The sequence below is a fragment of the Euleptes europaea genome, chromosome 15 (assembly GCF_029931775.1).
Source record: "Euleptes europaea isolate rEulEur1 chromosome 15, rEulEur1.hap1, whole genome shotgun sequence".
NCBI classification, from domain to species: Eukaryota; Metazoa; Chordata; class Lepidosauria; order Squamata; family Sphaerodactylidae; genus Euleptes; species Euleptes europaea.
In genome coordinates, this window is record NC_079326.1 from 37,753,229 (window position 1) to 37,770,792 (window position 17,564).

Consider the following 17,564-nt stretch of genomic DNA (forward strand, 5'->3'; position numbering starts at 1 on the left):
GCTAACAGTAACATGGGAGGAGCTTGTATCCATCACAACCTCTCAGTTCTATATCCCTACCAAACAGGTCCAAGGTAAAAAAAAAACCCAATGGATGTTGCTTTGGATCTGGCTGGCAAGAACATGGGAGGAAGCAGCAAAATAAATCACGGCATATTCTGGGGAAGGGATAAAAATCTAATTAATTAATTAATTAAAAACTATGATCTATCATATGGAGAATGAATTAGAACGTATTATTCATGTCTTACGGATGTGTTACGGATTCCGTGGACTGCCAAAAAAAACAAATCAGTGGGTTATAGATCAAATCAAGCCTCAACTGACCCTAGAAGCTAAAATGACTAAACTGAGGCTATCGTATTTTGGTCACGTCATGAGACGACAAGAGTCACTGGAAAAGACAGTCATGCTAGGAAAAGTTGAGGGCAGCAGGAAAAGAGGAAGACCCAACAAGAGATGGATTGACTCAATAAAGGAAGCCACAGCCCTCAATCTGCAAGACCTGAGCAAAGCTGTCAAAGATAGGATATTTTGGAGGACTTTGATTCATAGGGTCGCCATGAGTCGGAAGCGACTTGACGGCACTTAACACACAAACATTCATGTCTTATGTAAATCAACTACTTACAAAATTCCTGATGGTTTTTCAAACCATATCAAGTGTATGTTGGATGTACACTAATCAGGGTCTAATATTGGTTCCAAATAAATAAACAGTGGAGAGTTTGCTCCCCTGCGCTTCTTCCATTATTTTCACCCAATTCCTACTCCTCACTATAACCCTCTATGCCACATGACATTTTATTTTTTTGTTTGTTACATTTGTATCCCACCCCTCCTTGACTAAGGTCAGGCTCGGGGTGGCTCACATCCTGCATTGCAACATTAACAGATTCACATTCAGTCCATTTAAAACAATAGCACAATAATACATAATAGATTCTGTTAGAAACTTTAGTAAAATCTAAAAGTTATACATTGCACGTGTCCATACGGTGCAATTCAGAGTGTAGAGATTTCCACTCAGTCAAGAGGGAGAAACAAGGTGGGCAAAAATAAGCCAAGGATGGAACAAAAGATGATACGGATGATACAAGGAAGCAAGTTATGATGGAACCGTTGCTGCCCTCAACCGTAGGCCTGGCAGAACATCTCTATCTTACAGGCCCTGAGGAACTGAGCTCATTTGACAGAGCACTCCACAAGGATCCCCCCAGTTCTCAGGATAAGCTATTTCGGAGGCCACAGGGGGCCAGTTCATAGGATCAATCCCATGGTCTACCATTGTAACCACACTGGCACACTAAGATTTGCGCTTTCCATGCAAATCAGTAGATTTAATCCCAGTCTGAAGTCTTGGTTAGCAGATGAAGTGCTAAACCACGGTTGGCAAGCCAGCTGGGATGTAATTTGGTACTCTATGCTTATCTCCCAGTTCTTAAAGAGGCAAGCAATGATTTGCCATGGCATCTGGACTATTCCAAGAGTACCACCACGCACTAACTTCTTGCTACGTTGGCAATTATAAACAAAAAAAAAGCATCCTATCTGCCTACATGACACCAGTTAACATTTCAGTGTTTATAAGACTATGGGTTTTCAAAACAAGAAAACAAGCAAGATAGGCAAGCTTACTTTGTCCTGGGATCTAGCACCAGCCCTCTTGGGTTTGTTATATTTTCACTGATCAGGACAGTCCTGTGGCTTCCATCAAGTCTGGAGACTTCAATTGTTTCCAGGACGAAGTCTGTCCAGTACAGATTACGGCCTATCCAATCCACTGCTATGCTTTCTGTTACAGTGACCCCACTGTCAAACACCTGCCAAAAAAAATGAAAGAGCAAGTTGGTACTTTTGCAATTCTTTAGAGTTACAAGTGAGCATCAAGAAGAAGCTGTACTATCATTTACTGAACAGGGAATATAATGCACTATGCCCTTTGAGCTGGTGCTCTTAATCCAGGGCAGAAATCTATAAAGTTAATATGCTATTAGTATGATTGCTGTATTAGATCTAATGTCCTTTATATATTGGTTCATATGCACACAAGAAATTGTACATGACTAAATGGAGAAATGGAACCTGCCTTATACCTATTAAGACTGATGGTCCATCAAGGTCATTACTATCTACCCAGACGGGCAGCAGCTCTCTAGGGTCTCAGGCAGAGAGGTCTTTCACATCACCTACTACTTTTATACTTTAACTAAAGATGCTGGGCTTTGAACCTAGGACTTCTGCATGTCAAGCAGATGTTCTACCACTGAGCCATGTATCCTTCCCTAAATTATTTATAAAGACAACAAAACAAGACCAGTAGTGAAGACAATACTAATGTACTAATACCAGTCCACTGTACCATGGAAATATGGAAGAGGAAGACAGAGAGGGATCCCTTTGGGGCATAATGGACCCCTCTTTCTCAACCTCCACAGTATGCATTTATGGCACTGCAATGTGACGAAGCTAAGTTTGGGCCTGTTTACACCTCCCATACCCGTCCAGGCCTTATCACTCCAATGGAATACGTGCTACTCAGTTCTGCAGTGAGAACTGGCCTGACTTCAATAAGAGACTTACTACTTTTCTGTCTGTCCCGTTCTGGTACGCAGTCCAAATTTTGTCCTGTGTAACATCAGACCAAAAGATTCGATCAGTCACTGAATCAAAATCAATAGCAACAATGTTCCTCCCGTCTCGAACCAAAGAATAAATGTGTTGCGCATGAGAAGTGATGTTGTCTGCCACGATCTGGTTACGGCTTGCTACTAACAAGAGAAGATTCCCAGACTCTGCAAAAGAGGCAAGGGAAATAATAAATTGTCGCTTGCAATTGCATTTCAGAATCCGTAACTCTTAAAACACATTCATAACATCCCTAGCATGGATTAGCAAGAGCCTCCATTTCTGAAAACAGGAATCACATTGTCCATTCCTGTAATCTCCCTGCGACAGGCTCTGTGAGGAAACAGGAGAGCGATGTTATACCAGCTGATCATTTGCTTTAGGCAGCACGTGTTCTTTGCCATCTAGACGCAGAGTCTGAGGACCCACGGCATATTTATAGTGCTGCAATCCACAAAGGGAAAGGGGATGCCAGTCACTGGAGAAATTTCATTTCTGACCAAATACATTGTACAGTATTTTTAGCAAACTGATTTAAATTGCAAATCTCAAGTGATCGGGCAAAACGTGCAGTCCTGGTAGTTCCATCAGCCTAAATGTACGTATTTTATATCGCTCATTACTTTAAATATATATATATATATATATATATATATATATATATATATATACACACACACACACACACACACACACACACACACACATATATATATATATATACACACATACATATTTAAACATGATTGGATGAAATCTGCAAAGATAACTGCAATTACTAACCTGCTCCATAATTAATATATTACTAGCAAACTCTATTAACTTACAATCAACCAAGTAAAATGCAGCAGGGATAGTTACCTAACTAACAATGACCATGTTTATACATTTATACCTTTCTGATCATAAGATGCCACCACTGGTCTCTCGAGCTCAACACTGTCTACTTTGGCTGCAAAGACTTTCTAGGACCTCAGGAAAAGAACCATCGTCCCCGTCCCTCACACTTCATACCTGAAATTTTTTTAACTTGAAATGCCAGCAATTGAACCTCGGGTCTTCTGTATGCAAAACCCATGCGTTCCACTCTCCTTCTCTATGTCTTTACCTTAGTGTTCCTTACCTGCAACTTTGCAAGTCCTCTGATTGGATTCTAGCACATAGCCTTCATCACAGTAACACCTGAAAGATCCTCTTTCGTTGTGGCAGTATTGGCTGCAGAATCCTGGAGGATCACACTCGTTGATATCTTCGCACGTCTTGGAGTCATTGGCAAGCTGGTATCCAAACGGGCAGGAACACTGGGCTCCGAAGGGCCCTTGAATGCATTCGTGCGTGCAGCCGGCATTATTATCCGAGCAGCTCTCTTGGTCTATGAATAAATGCAGGGGGGGGGGGCATGAGTTAGCTATTATCAAAACTTTCACCTCCCCTAAAGTATTAAAAATAAACCACAACAAATGCTAAGTAACAGGCGCTGCTCTACTTTAAGTTTAGGCTAGCTGGAAAATATGGCGGTGGAAAGTGCTGTCAAGTCGTAGCCGACTTATGGTGACCCTGTAGGGAAACGAACAGAGGTGGTTTTGCCACTGCCTGCCTCTGCGTAGCAACCCTAGACTTCCTTGGTGGTCTCCCATCCAAATACTAACCAGGGCCGACCCTGCTTAGCTTCTGTGATCTGATGAGATCGGACTAGCCTGGGAAACAGAATATGAATAAAAAGGACTGCATACTGATCTGTATATTATATAACTAATATGTTTTAGGTAACTTTTGAGCAGCTGATAGCTTATGGCTGGTACGGAATGTTGTACATTTTGTGAGTTTTCACTGCTTGGATGTTGTCTTCTGTTTAGTATCAGGTGCAGAAATTCTTAAGATTTTGAGGCTTAGTTTGCTGAAAGGCATCTCGGAGGAACAGCTGCGGTTCAGCATCCACAATTGGAACAGCAAGAAAACTAGTAAATAGCAAGCTCTGTTGTTTTCCTTGGTTTAAAAAACTCCCCAAAACACTGGGATCCGGGATCCTACCAGTCTGTTCAGCAAAGTATGAAGCTTTCCTCTGGCCTAAGAAGCCTTCCTCCAGTGTAAGGGATTCTTCCACTTAAATTGGAGGAAGGTTTCAACCTCTGCTGAACAGACTGGTGGGATCCAGGCCAATGGGTCAGATCCAAAACTTCCACAAAGGAAGTGAGTTCACAGGAGCACGTTTTATAATTTTTTTCCTAGTGGCCAGTCCCCCCTCCTAAAATGCTGCTACTGCATACATCCAGAACAACAGGTTGTTTCTTCACACAAAGCACAGTTAAATTGGGGAACTTCCTGCCCCAGCATGTGGTGATGGCTGCCAACTCGGAAGGCTTTAAAAGTGGAGTGGGTATGTTCATGGAGGAGAAGGCTATTCATGGCTACTAGTCAAAATGGATACTAGTCATGATGCATACATATTCTCTCCAGGATACACATGAACACATGAAGCTGCCTTATACTGAATCAGACCCTTGGTCCATCAAAGTCAGTATTGTCTACTCAGACTGGCAGTGGCTCTCCAGGGTTTCAGGCAGAGAGGTCTTTCACATCACCTACCTGCCTAGTCCCTTTAACTAGAGATGCCAGGGATCAGAGGAGCATGCCTATTATATGAGGTACTTTGGAACACAGGCAGGATAATACTGCTGCAGTTGTCTTATTTGTGGGCTTCCTAGAGGCACCTGCTTGGCCACTGTGTGAACAGACTGCTGGACTTGATGGGCCTTGGTCTGATCCAGCATGGCCTTTCTTATGTTTTTAGGTAGCGTGGGGGGGGGGGGGTGGAAAGGCTGCAGCACGAATAAGGAATCACATGGAACTGATATCTTCTCAGACTTTTTGCAACATCCCACCCCATGTCATAGAGTTCTTGAGGGTTCCTGGACCCTCAGCAGTGGCTTTGAGGGGGAAAATAGGTTCTGATAACTTGTTCCATTCAATGGAAGCCTTGGATCCAGCCCATTCCTTCCATGCATGCACCACAAAGAACCAACCTGAGGAAAATTAGAAATTGTGCCTATGAATTCTTCAACTGACCGGAGTGAATAAATGACTGGATACCATAACAAGATGTAAATTACAGTCCTTCAATCTTTTCAAACAGACACAAATCCTTATATATCATAAGTAAGTAACAGTGCATTCCTAAAAAGAGTTACTCCAGTCTAAGCCCATTGAAATGAAAGGGCTTAGACTGGAGTAACTCTCCTTAGGAATGCACTGTAAGTGGCTAAAATACTCTAGACTCCCTTCCCTTCGCAACAACCTCAATCAAGGTTGTTGGTTCCAAAAAACAAACCTGAGTATATCAATCTGACACCAGGTCAGGGATCCCTGTTTCTGCAAGCAAGCCCTAGGTTTTTAACAAATGCGATTTGAAATTTTGCAATCACAACATGCGTCCGATAGGGTTTATGATCATACCTGGCTGAGGCTCATCTGAGAATGTGCATTGATTAGAAAAAAGGAGGAAAGAAAGAAAGAAGTTAGAATTAAGTGTAAATCAACACTGATAGTAATCAGCACAAACACCATTTCGGGCCTCTCATAAATTTCAAGATTAAAATCAGATAAAAGTTAGAAATATTGAAGAAAATATTAAAGGCTGAATGAAAATTAATTTTAAATTGAAAGCGGCTGTTGATTAAGTTCCAGTCCCAAATCGTAACTTTAAAATGGCATTTAAAGGCAAAAGTGGGTAGATTCAAAATTTAACATCATTAAGTTATCTGAAGCGTAGCATTCAAATCATACATGTATTAAATGAATTCCTTAAAACGGCTTTTCGTGAGTTGCAAAAGATCTGTAATGTATCAGTAGGCTCGTTATCATTGTTTGGCTATGAAGATTACAGTTAGCAGAGCACAGGATGGAACTGATTCCATTTTGTACAACATTTCACTGTATCAGTTTATTTCATTTTTAGGAGCTTCCTTCAGGTAACATAAAGCGGCATACATGGGTCTTCCCATTTTATCCTCACAACAATCCTGTGAGGTAGGTTGAATCTGAAACACTCTGATGGGCACAAACAGGGGTTTTGAACCTAGCTTTCTCTGGCTGAAGCTTTTATTTATTTAATACCCTGCTTTTCTTCCCAATGGAGACCCAACATGACACACACTATCATTCTCCCCTCCTCCATTTTCTCCTCACAACAACGCTATGGTGCAGGTTAGGCTCAGAGAGAGTGACTGGCTCAAAGTCACTCTGCGAACTTCCACGGCATCGTGGGGATTCAAACCTGGGTCTCCCAGATCCTAGACTGACACCCTAGCCATCATACCAGGCTGGCTTTCGTAGGCCTTTATACGTGCAAAATGGCAACTTACTGCAGAGAGGTGACTCATCAGCTCCATTAGGACAATCTGCAAGATTGTCACACACTTTGCTCAGGTTGACACAAATGCTGTGGCCGGGGCATTGCCACTGCCAGCTGGGACACCGGAAAGGCGGAGTGGGACAGTCCCTCTCGTCACTCATATCCCTGCAGTCGTTGTCGCCGTCACAGATCCAGGCTCGATAGATGCAATTTCCGTTATCGCAGCGGAAAAGAGAAGGAGGGCAAGTCCGGGGCGGACATCGGTGATGTTCATCTGAGCTGTCCACGCAGTCGGGGTGTCCGTCACATTCCCAGGTAGCAGGGATACAGTTACCATCAGACTGGCACTGAAATTCATTCTGGTGACACATCCCTGAAGGCCTCGTGGCTGAAAAAGGGGGTCATCGATGATGCAAGACAGAATTAGCATGTCGATAAACATAGTAGGTCAGATTCATTTTGAATATGACTAGCTGCAAAGCTTTAGAAGTTAACCAAGCAGGGGAAACCTGCAATTAATTATAAAGGAAAATCCGATTTCCTCCTCCCTGTCCTCCCCAACAGTGGCTCTGACTCCACACCACCTTCTTTCTGTTGCCACCCCCCATCCCTATCCCTGCCATTTCCATGCCATCAACATATTTTTTTTGTCCCACATCAACCCCAAATAGTATCAAGATGACCTTGCTTAGCCATTCCTTGGCCTTTCAAAAGTTTGGTTCAGGCTTTTGGGGCCCAGTTAAATTACTGAAGGTCTTCTCTGAGAAGTAAATGTCATGATGACTTGCAGTTTCAGAGAGAGAGAGAGAGAGAGATAAGGGATAAGATAGAGTCAGACCCAGATGCAAGTGAGATCATGGGTCTGGGAGATTCAAGGAGTTTTGCACTTACAATCTCATTAGTGCAAGGAACCCCTGGGCGTGGGAAAGCTGCTTGATTGTGAATTCGTGTCAGCTGCAGAGGTACGTGGTCCCATGACTTAGCAAAACACCTGACTAGACAAACAGGATCAGGCCAGTTGCCATTTTATTCAAATATCATTCTCTCTCTCTCACTGCTATTACTTTCCATCAATATTTCAAGAAATATTTCATCTTAATCTTGGAATCTAATGCAGATCTCATTTATGTCAAAGGAATTCCCCCCCCCATCAATTTTAATGTGTCTCGTAGCATTAAAGTGACACAATCAGTTTGGCAAAACAAGATCCTAATTCATATTTGGATTCATAAGAGATGCAAAGTTGAACCCAGTCTTTCCCAGCATGGTGCCCGTGGGCTACATGAAGCCACCCCCCGCCCCCAATGTGTTTCCTGGCGCCCGCTTTGCCAAAGCAAAGAGCCAGTTCTGGCTTTCCTCCACTCCATTGGAGCAGAAGGGGCTTCAGATCAGCCCAGGAGTCATAACTTTGGGTTCAGAGACAGCTGCCTCCATCACAGGATGACGTTTGGTTTGGAACCTCTCGCTGTTTTTTGAGACTGGTCCCAGTTCACACAGCAGTCACTTTGTGGAGGCTCAACAAAGGTTGTGGACCCCAGGTTTAACCAATATACTGTCATTAGAGAAGAAAGGCTCTCTAAGGCCATTTTTGCATGGTAGTTAGCAGCGCGCGTTCCAGGCTGAATTGCCCCTCATATTTTTTTGAATTTTGCAAGCTGCCCCATCATTCCGAAAGTGACGCCGGAGCAGACCTGATTCGCATTACAAAAGAGCCCCTTTAAAGCGACCTTTGATGTCTGCCATGAAGAATCACCCTCAAGGAGCAATGCAAAACAACAGAGGCACGTTAGCTATGCATATGCTAATGGCTATGCAAACAGGAACAAAGGAGCAGGCGAGTGGGGGGAGTGGAACCTCCTTTTGCGTCGGTGAAAGGAATTTTAAAGTCGCATTTTAAAAAAGAGTTTTGAGCCAGCATCAAAATTAACCATGCAAAAATGGCCTTACTCTTCTGGTCACATCAAGCTGAGACTACTTTGTAGGCATCAGTCTGAGTTTTTGCAGACAAACATCATCTTGCTTGCAGATGGCGTTTTTCAACCCTTGGAGTTCATTACTAAGAGGGCAACTTTTCTGTTATTACAATGTACTTACGACAATTAGCCTCATCTGAGTGATCATTGCAGTCAAAGACACCATCACACTGGTAGTAGTTACTGATGCACTGGTCTCCGCTCGCACATTTAAACTCGGAGGAAGTACAGTTGTATACTGCAAGGGAAAAAGGTATCTCATATAGAGACAAAGTTCTAATCAACTTCTTAGCATGTCTGCTACAGAGTAAGAACACGGTATCTAGTTATTAGAATAAAATTTAATTTTTTTAATGTCAAGGAAAACTTCCTAAAGTGGCTGCAAACATTACTTAGAAAGATAGGGTATAAATTGAAAAGATATATAAATCTTGGACTTTCCCCACTGACTCAGGGTTTTGGAATGAGAAAATTACTACCCATTATATATGGGTTCAATCAATCTTTATTAAAAACAGTCATAGACCAGCACAGCACAATTTACCATTATAACCCATTATATATGGGTGATGATACATCTCCATGGCAATATAATCTTTAGAGAATTTTAAACCAAAGTGCAGTATTATCTTATGAGGAAATAACTCATCCAATGAACGGCTTAAAACCTCCTTTTTCCAGTTTCTATAAATCAAACCAACTTACAGTCACCTTCCCTTCCCCTCCCCACAACAGACACCCTGTGAGGTAGATGGGGCTGAGAGAGCTGTGACTAGCCCAAGGTCACCCAGCTGGCTTCATGTGGAGGAGTGGGAAACCAACCTGGTTCACCAGACTAGAGTCCACCACTCATGTGGAGGAGTGGGGAATCAAACCCGGTTCTCCAGATCAGAGTCTACCGCTCCAAACCACTGCTCTGAACCACTACACCACACTGGCTCTCCTCCATGATAAGGTTAATAATAGTTTCTCTCCTTTCGTGTTTTTTGAAACTTTGTAATGAGTATTATTTTTTCTGTTTGTCTCCTTTTCCTTTTTTCTTGTTAACAATAAAAACAAAATAAAATAAACGTGTATTTCTCTGCAGAATAAGAGCTTCTGTACAGTGAAAAGATCCAGCCATAATTCCTTTCCCCTTATGACTGTATAGCAACCACCACACACAAAGAGGAATTCTGAGAATAATTCTGGCACAATTTACTTATCTAAACGATCAGGAGGTAAAATGTAATATTATTTCTTATTGTATATCCAGTCCTATCTTATAGGTTCAGCACATATAGCACTATTCAAATTTCTCACCATTCTGTGTAACTCTCAGGTCATTTATGCATGGGAGGCATTGAAGACAAACTAAATAACCTGGGTTTTACCCCCCCTCCAGCACTACTTCAGATAGCTTGATCCCACCCTAAGTCAACTATAAACCAAAGGGTTAAAGATATCGAGCGATAAGCAGATTTAGCAAGAGTGCCTCTATTTATGGCTCCCCCCCACTCCAAAGTTATCCTTGCACCAGCAGCCTATCTCCCTTACTTAGAGATAAACAAATATAGGAGGGCTTTGACCTTGGCTAGGTACGCAGCCTTACCCTCTGCTGTTAGAAGGGAAATTTAAGAAGATACCCAGGGCGGAGAGACTCTGCCCCTGTAAATCCGGGGATTTAGAAGCCACTGAACATGTTCTCCTGAATTGTAACTTTTACCTCATTCTAAGTTTATTGAGCCCCTCATACTGAAAATGGGACCCAACAGGGAAAGAGAAAAGATCAAAAAGCTCCTACAAGGAGATAATCCTTCAGTCACCTCTCAGGTAGCAAAATTTTGTACGGCAGCAATGAAAATTTGTTGCCATAGAGTAGACTCTTAGTCCAAATGGCAGGTGTAACTTGGATGTTATTTATTTTATTATTTTTTAAAAAAAATTAAGTGATTTAAGACACGGACTATAAACCCTTGTCTGTAAGACTATTTTAGTCCATGCATTTTGTTTTATCTGGCCAAGGGCCGTAAATAAACAATCTAATCTATGTATGGGAGGTTTTGCCTTGGATTTGCCATTCTCTAAATGCACATTTTCCCCAACTGAATTCTCAAAACTCTGCATGGGGGGCTTACTGTTGAGTTCTGAGAATTGGGATGGGGAAAATGTGCATCTAGAGAGGGGCAAATTCAAGGCAAAACCTCCCATGCATAAATGGGCCCTGAGAATTATTTTACTTTTATTTCCTTTTATTCCCACAGCAGTGGCTGAGCAAAAAGAGTGCAAAGGCCTCTCCCAAGAACTGATTTATTAGAAGTGGGTGAGCAGAGATGAGGGTGAGGGATGATACTTAACTGCAATCCTGTTCATCTGTTCCATCTACACAATCCCTGTCCCCATCACAGACATAAAACGGATCAATGCAACGGTGGTCCGGACACTGAAACTGACCAGGCTCACAAGTTTCAGTGACAGCTATAAAGACAAAATAATACTCCACATTAAAATAACGCCTGCTTTGTTTTGGTTAACACTGGATTAAGATGTCGTGCAGAATAAGGGCCTTAGGTGATTCTCAGTGCAATCCTAAAGAGAGTTACTCCAGTCTAAGCCCCTTCATTGCAGTGGGGTTAGATTGGAGTAACTCTGCTTAGGTTTGCACTGTTAAGAGCCATACAACAAAAACATTCACGTTAACAGTGCATTCCTGACCTTTAAGGGTGAATGCCCTTAGGAGGCCAGGAAGGCGCTGCACCAGTATTGGGGCCCTCCACGCCAGTGTCCGGGCTACTTACAATGCTGTAAGTGGCCCCAACGCTGGCGGGGAGGGTCAGATGCCAGGAACCAGGCACCGCCACGGCAACAAAAACCCCGGGGCGCTGGCAAAAGGCCCCGGGACAAAAACCCTGGGATGCTGGTGGAAGGCGGAAGGCCGTTAGGCAGCCTCCTGTCCCCATTCGCCCGGGGTACGCCAGCGGCGCGAGGAGCAAGGCTGCTCCAAGCTTTTTGCTGGTGCAGCCTCCCTTTTCTCAATGGGGCGAACAACCTATGAGGCGGCACAGTGGTGCCTCCTCCCCGCCGTCCCTGGCCGCCACTGTAAGAATGGGCTGTAAGAATCTTTGTGGTCCAAAACACGTGAAGTAACTGGAAAAAAAAGAAATAATCAATAAACGTCTAAGATTAATAATTTGAGGGTCAAGGATGAAAAAGCAGATTCCAAAAAATGGCACAACAGAATTCGGTTCCAATACTCACTGCAGTTCTTTTCATCTGATCCATCGCCACAGTCATTGTCAGTATCACACAACCAGATTCTGGGAATACATTTGCTGTTATCGCAAGTGAACAAGGCCGCAGAGCACGAAGCGGGCCCCTGCGTGGGGCAGTGCAGCTCATCGCTACCGTCAAGGCAGTCACTATGCTTATCACATCGCCACCGCCCAGGAATGCACTGGCCATTTCTGCAGGTAAAGGCTGACGCGGAACATGTATTGTCTGAGCGGGAAATAGAACGAAGAGATGTTTGTCTGCTCAGGAGTTCAGAGAACTACCTTCCTTGCAGATTATACTAAGAATTTTTAGCTACTGCAACTCCCTCATCAGGTCTAACTGATTTAAATGGGATTCAGGCATGCCCTACTTTCTCTAGGTTAAGGGGCCCTAATTCAGAATTTTCTTGAAGGTGGGGGGATAAGGGACTGACGCTGCTATGCCACGAGAATGGGCCACTACAGTTCCATACTAACTGAAAACCATTTTGCGAGCATGATCACGACAAGAATCTAGAGACTGGTGCTGATGGCACCCAGCAGATATTAAATAATTCCAGTGGATGCCTATCCATACAGTAGAATGTATCTCAACCCTTATCTTCAAGTTTTCACAGTTATGCCCTAATCACTCCAAAAGCCATCCTATGGATGCAATACCTTTACTAGGGTTGCCTGCTTCCAGGTAGTAGCTGGAGATCTCCTGCTATTACAACTGATCTCTAGCCGATAGAGATCAGTTCACCTGGGAAAAATGGCCGCTTTGGCAATTGGACTCTATGGCATTGAAGTCCCTCCCCTCCCCAAACCCCACCCTCCTCAGGCTCCACCCCAAAAATCTCCCGCCAGTGGCAAAGAGGGACCTGGCAACCCTAATTTTCACAGCTCTGTCAGCTCCGGAAGACTCCATTTCAAGTAATGGCATTATAGATAATAAACTTAAGCACTCAAAACCTCAAGGAAAACCAACAGTTATCACAATTAAGCATTTTCTTGAAAAAGAAAACGGACTGAGGTCCTGGAGCGCAAGCATTACTTACTTTGGGATCCACAGTCCTGTTCATCGCTGTTGTCATGGCAATCGTTAACACCATCACACTGATAGTACCTGGGCACACACCTCCCATTGCCACAGGAAAAGGAATAAGAACCACACTGTAAGGTGGGAGGCTCATTGGATGGATCTTCCACGCAGGTCAGCTGGTTAGAACTCAACTTCATCCCATAAGGACAACCACAAACCCTCTGAAAATTAGGAACTGGGAAGCAGAAGTGGCTGCAGTCTCCATTTGGGTTTGTGGCTCTGTTACAGTAGTTTGTGCCTTTAAAAACACAGTTGGGTATTCATTAATACATTAAATTTTTATAGCAAAGAAACTTTTACAGTATTTTACAAACTGTGAAAAAAGATCTGTGACACCATAAAATTACCACGTATGTTGTGCCATCAGATCCATTCGATGAAATGGGCTCTTGCCCACAAAAATGTATACTACAACATGCTTTTTAGTCATGTAAGTGATGTCCCCAGGCTTAATACATTGGAATTTTCCCACCTCCTCCTTCCCCCACGTGCCAGCCTCAAAAAGGCAAGAGTATTCTACACTAGGAGCCCCATGGCGCAGAGTGGTAAGCTGCAGTACTGAAGTCCAAGCTCTGCTCACGACCTGAGTTCGATCCCGACGGAAGTTGGTTTCAGGTAGCCGGCTCCAGGTTGACTCAGCCTTCCATCCTTCTGAGGTTGGTGAAATGAGTACCCAGCTTGCTGGGGGTAAAGGGGAGGCGACTGGGGAAGGCATTGGCAAACCACCCAGCAAACAAAGTCTGCCTAGTAAACGTCGGGATGTGACGTCACCCCATGGCTCAGGAATGACCTGGTGCTTGCACAGGGGAGCTTTACCTTTATGCTACAATGCCTCTCCTAGCTGTTTCCCCAATGGCACTTTCATTGGCACAAGAGATTTCACTGAGGGAAGAAGCAGAGAAGGGCAATTTTATTCACTTTCCCCCCTCTCCAAGCTGCCCTATGTGTCTTTTCATCCACACGGGTCCTCAAGCCTCAGCATTAACTTTCTGACGTTTATAGGTGACGGTTGGAGGTGGAGAGGAGGCAGGAAAGATTAACCCCTGCCAGCACCTTACACTGGCAGCCCATAAGAGATAACCTTTTGCTGTTTTGGCCTAGCATGGCCATTTGGAAACTGTAAAAGGCATTAGATGAAAATTAAGGGCAAGGTACAGCCAGGCTAGCCTGATCTTGTCAGATCTCAGAAGCTAAGCAGGGTCAGCCCTGGTTAATATTTGGATGGGAGACCACCAAGGAAGTCCAGGGTTGCTGTGCAGAGGAAGGCACTGGCAAACCACCTCTGTTAGTCTCTTGCCATGAAAACCCCAAAAAGGGGTCGCCATAAGTTGACTGCGACTTGACGGCACTTTACACACACACAGAGCCACAATTAATGGTATGACTACACGCTTACCTAAATCTCCCGCTTAACTTTGGCTGGATCCTTTTCCAAAAGCGTAATAACATCTTTTAACATTTAAACAAGATCCTCTGCCTTTCAGCAGAATTTGCTGTTTACGTTAACGAACTTGAATTTAAGGGATTTATCTGGCCTAACCTGTTTGATTTGTCTCTGATCTAAGACAAAATTACTCTGCAAATGAACTCTTATATTAGCATACAACAAAGACACAAAAAGAGAACAAAGTGGCCCATACAAGATGTACTCTCTCCTTAATGGTACAAAAAACGCTGATCAGAATACCACGTTTGGTTCTCCATTCCAAGGCTTTAAGCTTTTGCCTGTTTTTTTTAAAATAAAAACTGATTTCTGCCGAATCTCCTCAATCTTTGAAATAAACCAACAAGAACGGAGTCCAATTCTGTGTAATAACCTTTGTTTTATTGCTTGGGTCTATAGCAGCGGTCTTCAAACTGTCCAAAACTGTCAGGATGTGACATAGTCATGTGTCAAGAGGAGGGACAGACAGAGTTATAACCTCACCATTGCCAAGGCTGGGGCTGTAGGCAGCAGACTACGAGAGATAGATGCTAAGTACCAGGAGATATACCATAATGAGGAAGAACATAAGGGTCAGAGCCTTGGAGGAATCCTATCCACCACTGTGTGACCTCCTGTTGCTGTCCTCAGCATGTATGTAAAGAGAGGCAGGAGTATGGTTGCCAATCTCCAGGTACAAGCTGGAGATCTCCTGCTATTACAACTGATCTCCAGCTGACAGAGATCAGTTCCCCTGGAGAAAATTGCCGCTTTGGCAATTGGACTCTATGGCATTGGAGTCCCTCCCCTCCCCAAACTCCGCCCTCCTCAGGCTCCACCCCAAAACCCTCCCGACGGTGTTGAAGAGGGATCCGGCAACCCTAGGCAGGAGGCACAGCCCCCTTGCTTTCTACCGAGGCACACTAACAGCAGGTACTTGCCAAAAAAAACATTTAAAAACCAGCAAAAAAATATATATAGGGGGGCTTTATGGGGACTCACACCTCAGTGGATAGGGCTCCAAGACACACCTCAGAGTCCCAACCCACGGGCTGAAGACTACTACTGGTCTCTGGATTTACTGGTTATTTATTCATTGTCAATAACACATCTTAATGCACACAGTTATATTCTTCTACAAAAGACTGAATTATTAATCATTAAAAGACTGAATTATTAATCATGTAAGAAACAGCAGCTCATACTCCCTGACTCTGCCAAGACGTTTCACTCCAAATTTGAAAGTTAGCCTGAAAGGAGTCTAAAGAATGTAAAACGCGATCTTGGGACCAATCAGAATGTTTCAACCCAAATATTTGAATGCTAGACACACTTACCTATTTGAGCATGAGCATTATACGCCTTCACATGCATAATGTTATTGATTCCCCTCCTAATGACAGTCATTTCTCCTCCGTCAGTCTTTCGCACTCGAACTATTCCGCCGAGTCTCCAGTCAGTGAAGTATGCATAACCTGAAACCCCCACACACAAAAATTGTAACGTTCTATATTAATGCATCAAAGTTCTCAAGTACCAAACTTAATTGTGAAAACCAAATGTATTATCGCTCTAAACTCCTTGTACATGTCAGGGTTCTTATTATGTAAGAAACCTGAGTTTGGAGGTAATTTTGTAATATAAACCACACAGACCAATTCCAAATATTAAGAGTTAAGCATGATTTGCCATGACATCTTCTCATTTGAAATGTGCCTCCAGATTTCTCATGAGCTATCTGCAAACAGTGTACTTATTTCACAGAACAGAAGGAAACAGCTGAAGGTTTGTTTGTACTTCCAGGAAGGCCAGATGCAAGCATGAAACTTGCCTGTTTGCTCCTCTGTGCAGAAATGCAACCCTGTAAATAGTCTTTAGAGGAAAAGATGGATTTCAAAACACCATGATCCATCTTCCGACAAGGTGCCAGAAAGTGTCACATCGAGAGAAATGAAAGTCAATGAGTAAACATGTTTTACTCCACACTCACCTCCAAAAATAGTGAGGCCGAATGGATGCGTCATCTGATTAATGCGTTCGAGTGACCTCCTGTCTAACCCATCAAAGGTACTGTGCTCAATTTTATCAAAAAAGGCATCCACCCAATAAAGCCTTAAGGAACTGAAAGAGATGACAATGTTTTATTTAAATGTTTACAGAGAGCCCCAAATGTTGTCAGCAAACAAAATGAGGACATAATCCTCCAAAAGCATTCCAGTTCAGGATTTATACATCTCAGTGGAGCCTTTTCAAGGGCAGAGTTTGGGAGACTGTAAGTAGAAGTGCAATAAACATCTTCCTCCTCCCCGCTGCCATAAAAAAAAATAACATGGGATAAGAATGTTCTCTTAATTCATCCACTGATCACTAACATTACTAAGCAATACAGCCAATCAAATTTGGCCATGTGACATCATGACAAAGCCAATTCACAGTAAGAGTAATGCTTTCCGGATCAGCATTATCCTTATTCTGGATAGGCAATCACTCTTCACCCCAAACCCCTCAACACCCCTGAAAAAAATTGCATGCAGGGCAACGATTTACACGACTGAGGAAAGCTTTCATTAAAAATGCCTCTCCAGTTTTGGCTCAGCCATAGTAAAATCTGTAAGATTCTGTTCTTTTAGGGGCAGACTGGGGAGGGGGGGTGTTAAAGCGGCCCTGGAATAAGTCCAGATGAGGGACCCTCCATGGTGCTACAAGAATGCCACTCAGCTGCACCAACAAAGGGCACTGCTTCCATCCACAATATGGTGGAAGTACAAGTGGGGGCAACTAATAAGTATCATTGCTGCCAAAAGGCATGAGCCAAGCAGCCCTTGAGGTGCTGGGCTGGCAGAACTGCTGGAGC

General features: G+C 43.4%; 1 protein-coding gene across 1 annotated transcript in view; it reads right to left on the reverse strand.

Annotated features, from left to right (window-relative positions):
* LRP2 (LDL receptor related protein 2) overlaps positions 1-17,564 on the reverse strand; it is a 181,593-nt gene that overhangs the window by 91,611 nt on the left and 72,418 nt on the right. Inside the window, exons 19-29 of the mRNA XM_056861187.1 lie at positions 16,701-16,831; positions 16,048-16,185; positions 13,244-13,525; positions 12,190-12,429; positions 11,290-11,409; positions 9,074-9,190; positions 6,990-7,367; positions 6,082-6,096; positions 3,752-4,000; positions 2,584-2,795; positions 1,639-1,823 (exon numbers count right to left, since the gene is read on the reverse strand). Coding sequence (XP_056717165.1) covers positions 1,639-1,823; positions 2,584-2,795; positions 3,752-4,000; positions 6,082-6,096; positions 6,990-7,367; positions 9,074-9,190; positions 11,290-11,409; positions 12,190-12,429; positions 13,244-13,525; positions 16,048-16,185; positions 16,701-16,831 — 2,067 coding nt within the window. The remainder of the gene's footprint in view (positions 1-1,638; positions 1,824-2,583; positions 2,796-3,751; positions 4,001-6,081; positions 6,097-6,989; positions 7,368-9,073; positions 9,191-11,289; positions 11,410-12,189; positions 12,430-13,243; positions 13,526-16,047; positions 16,186-16,700; positions 16,832-17,564) is intronic.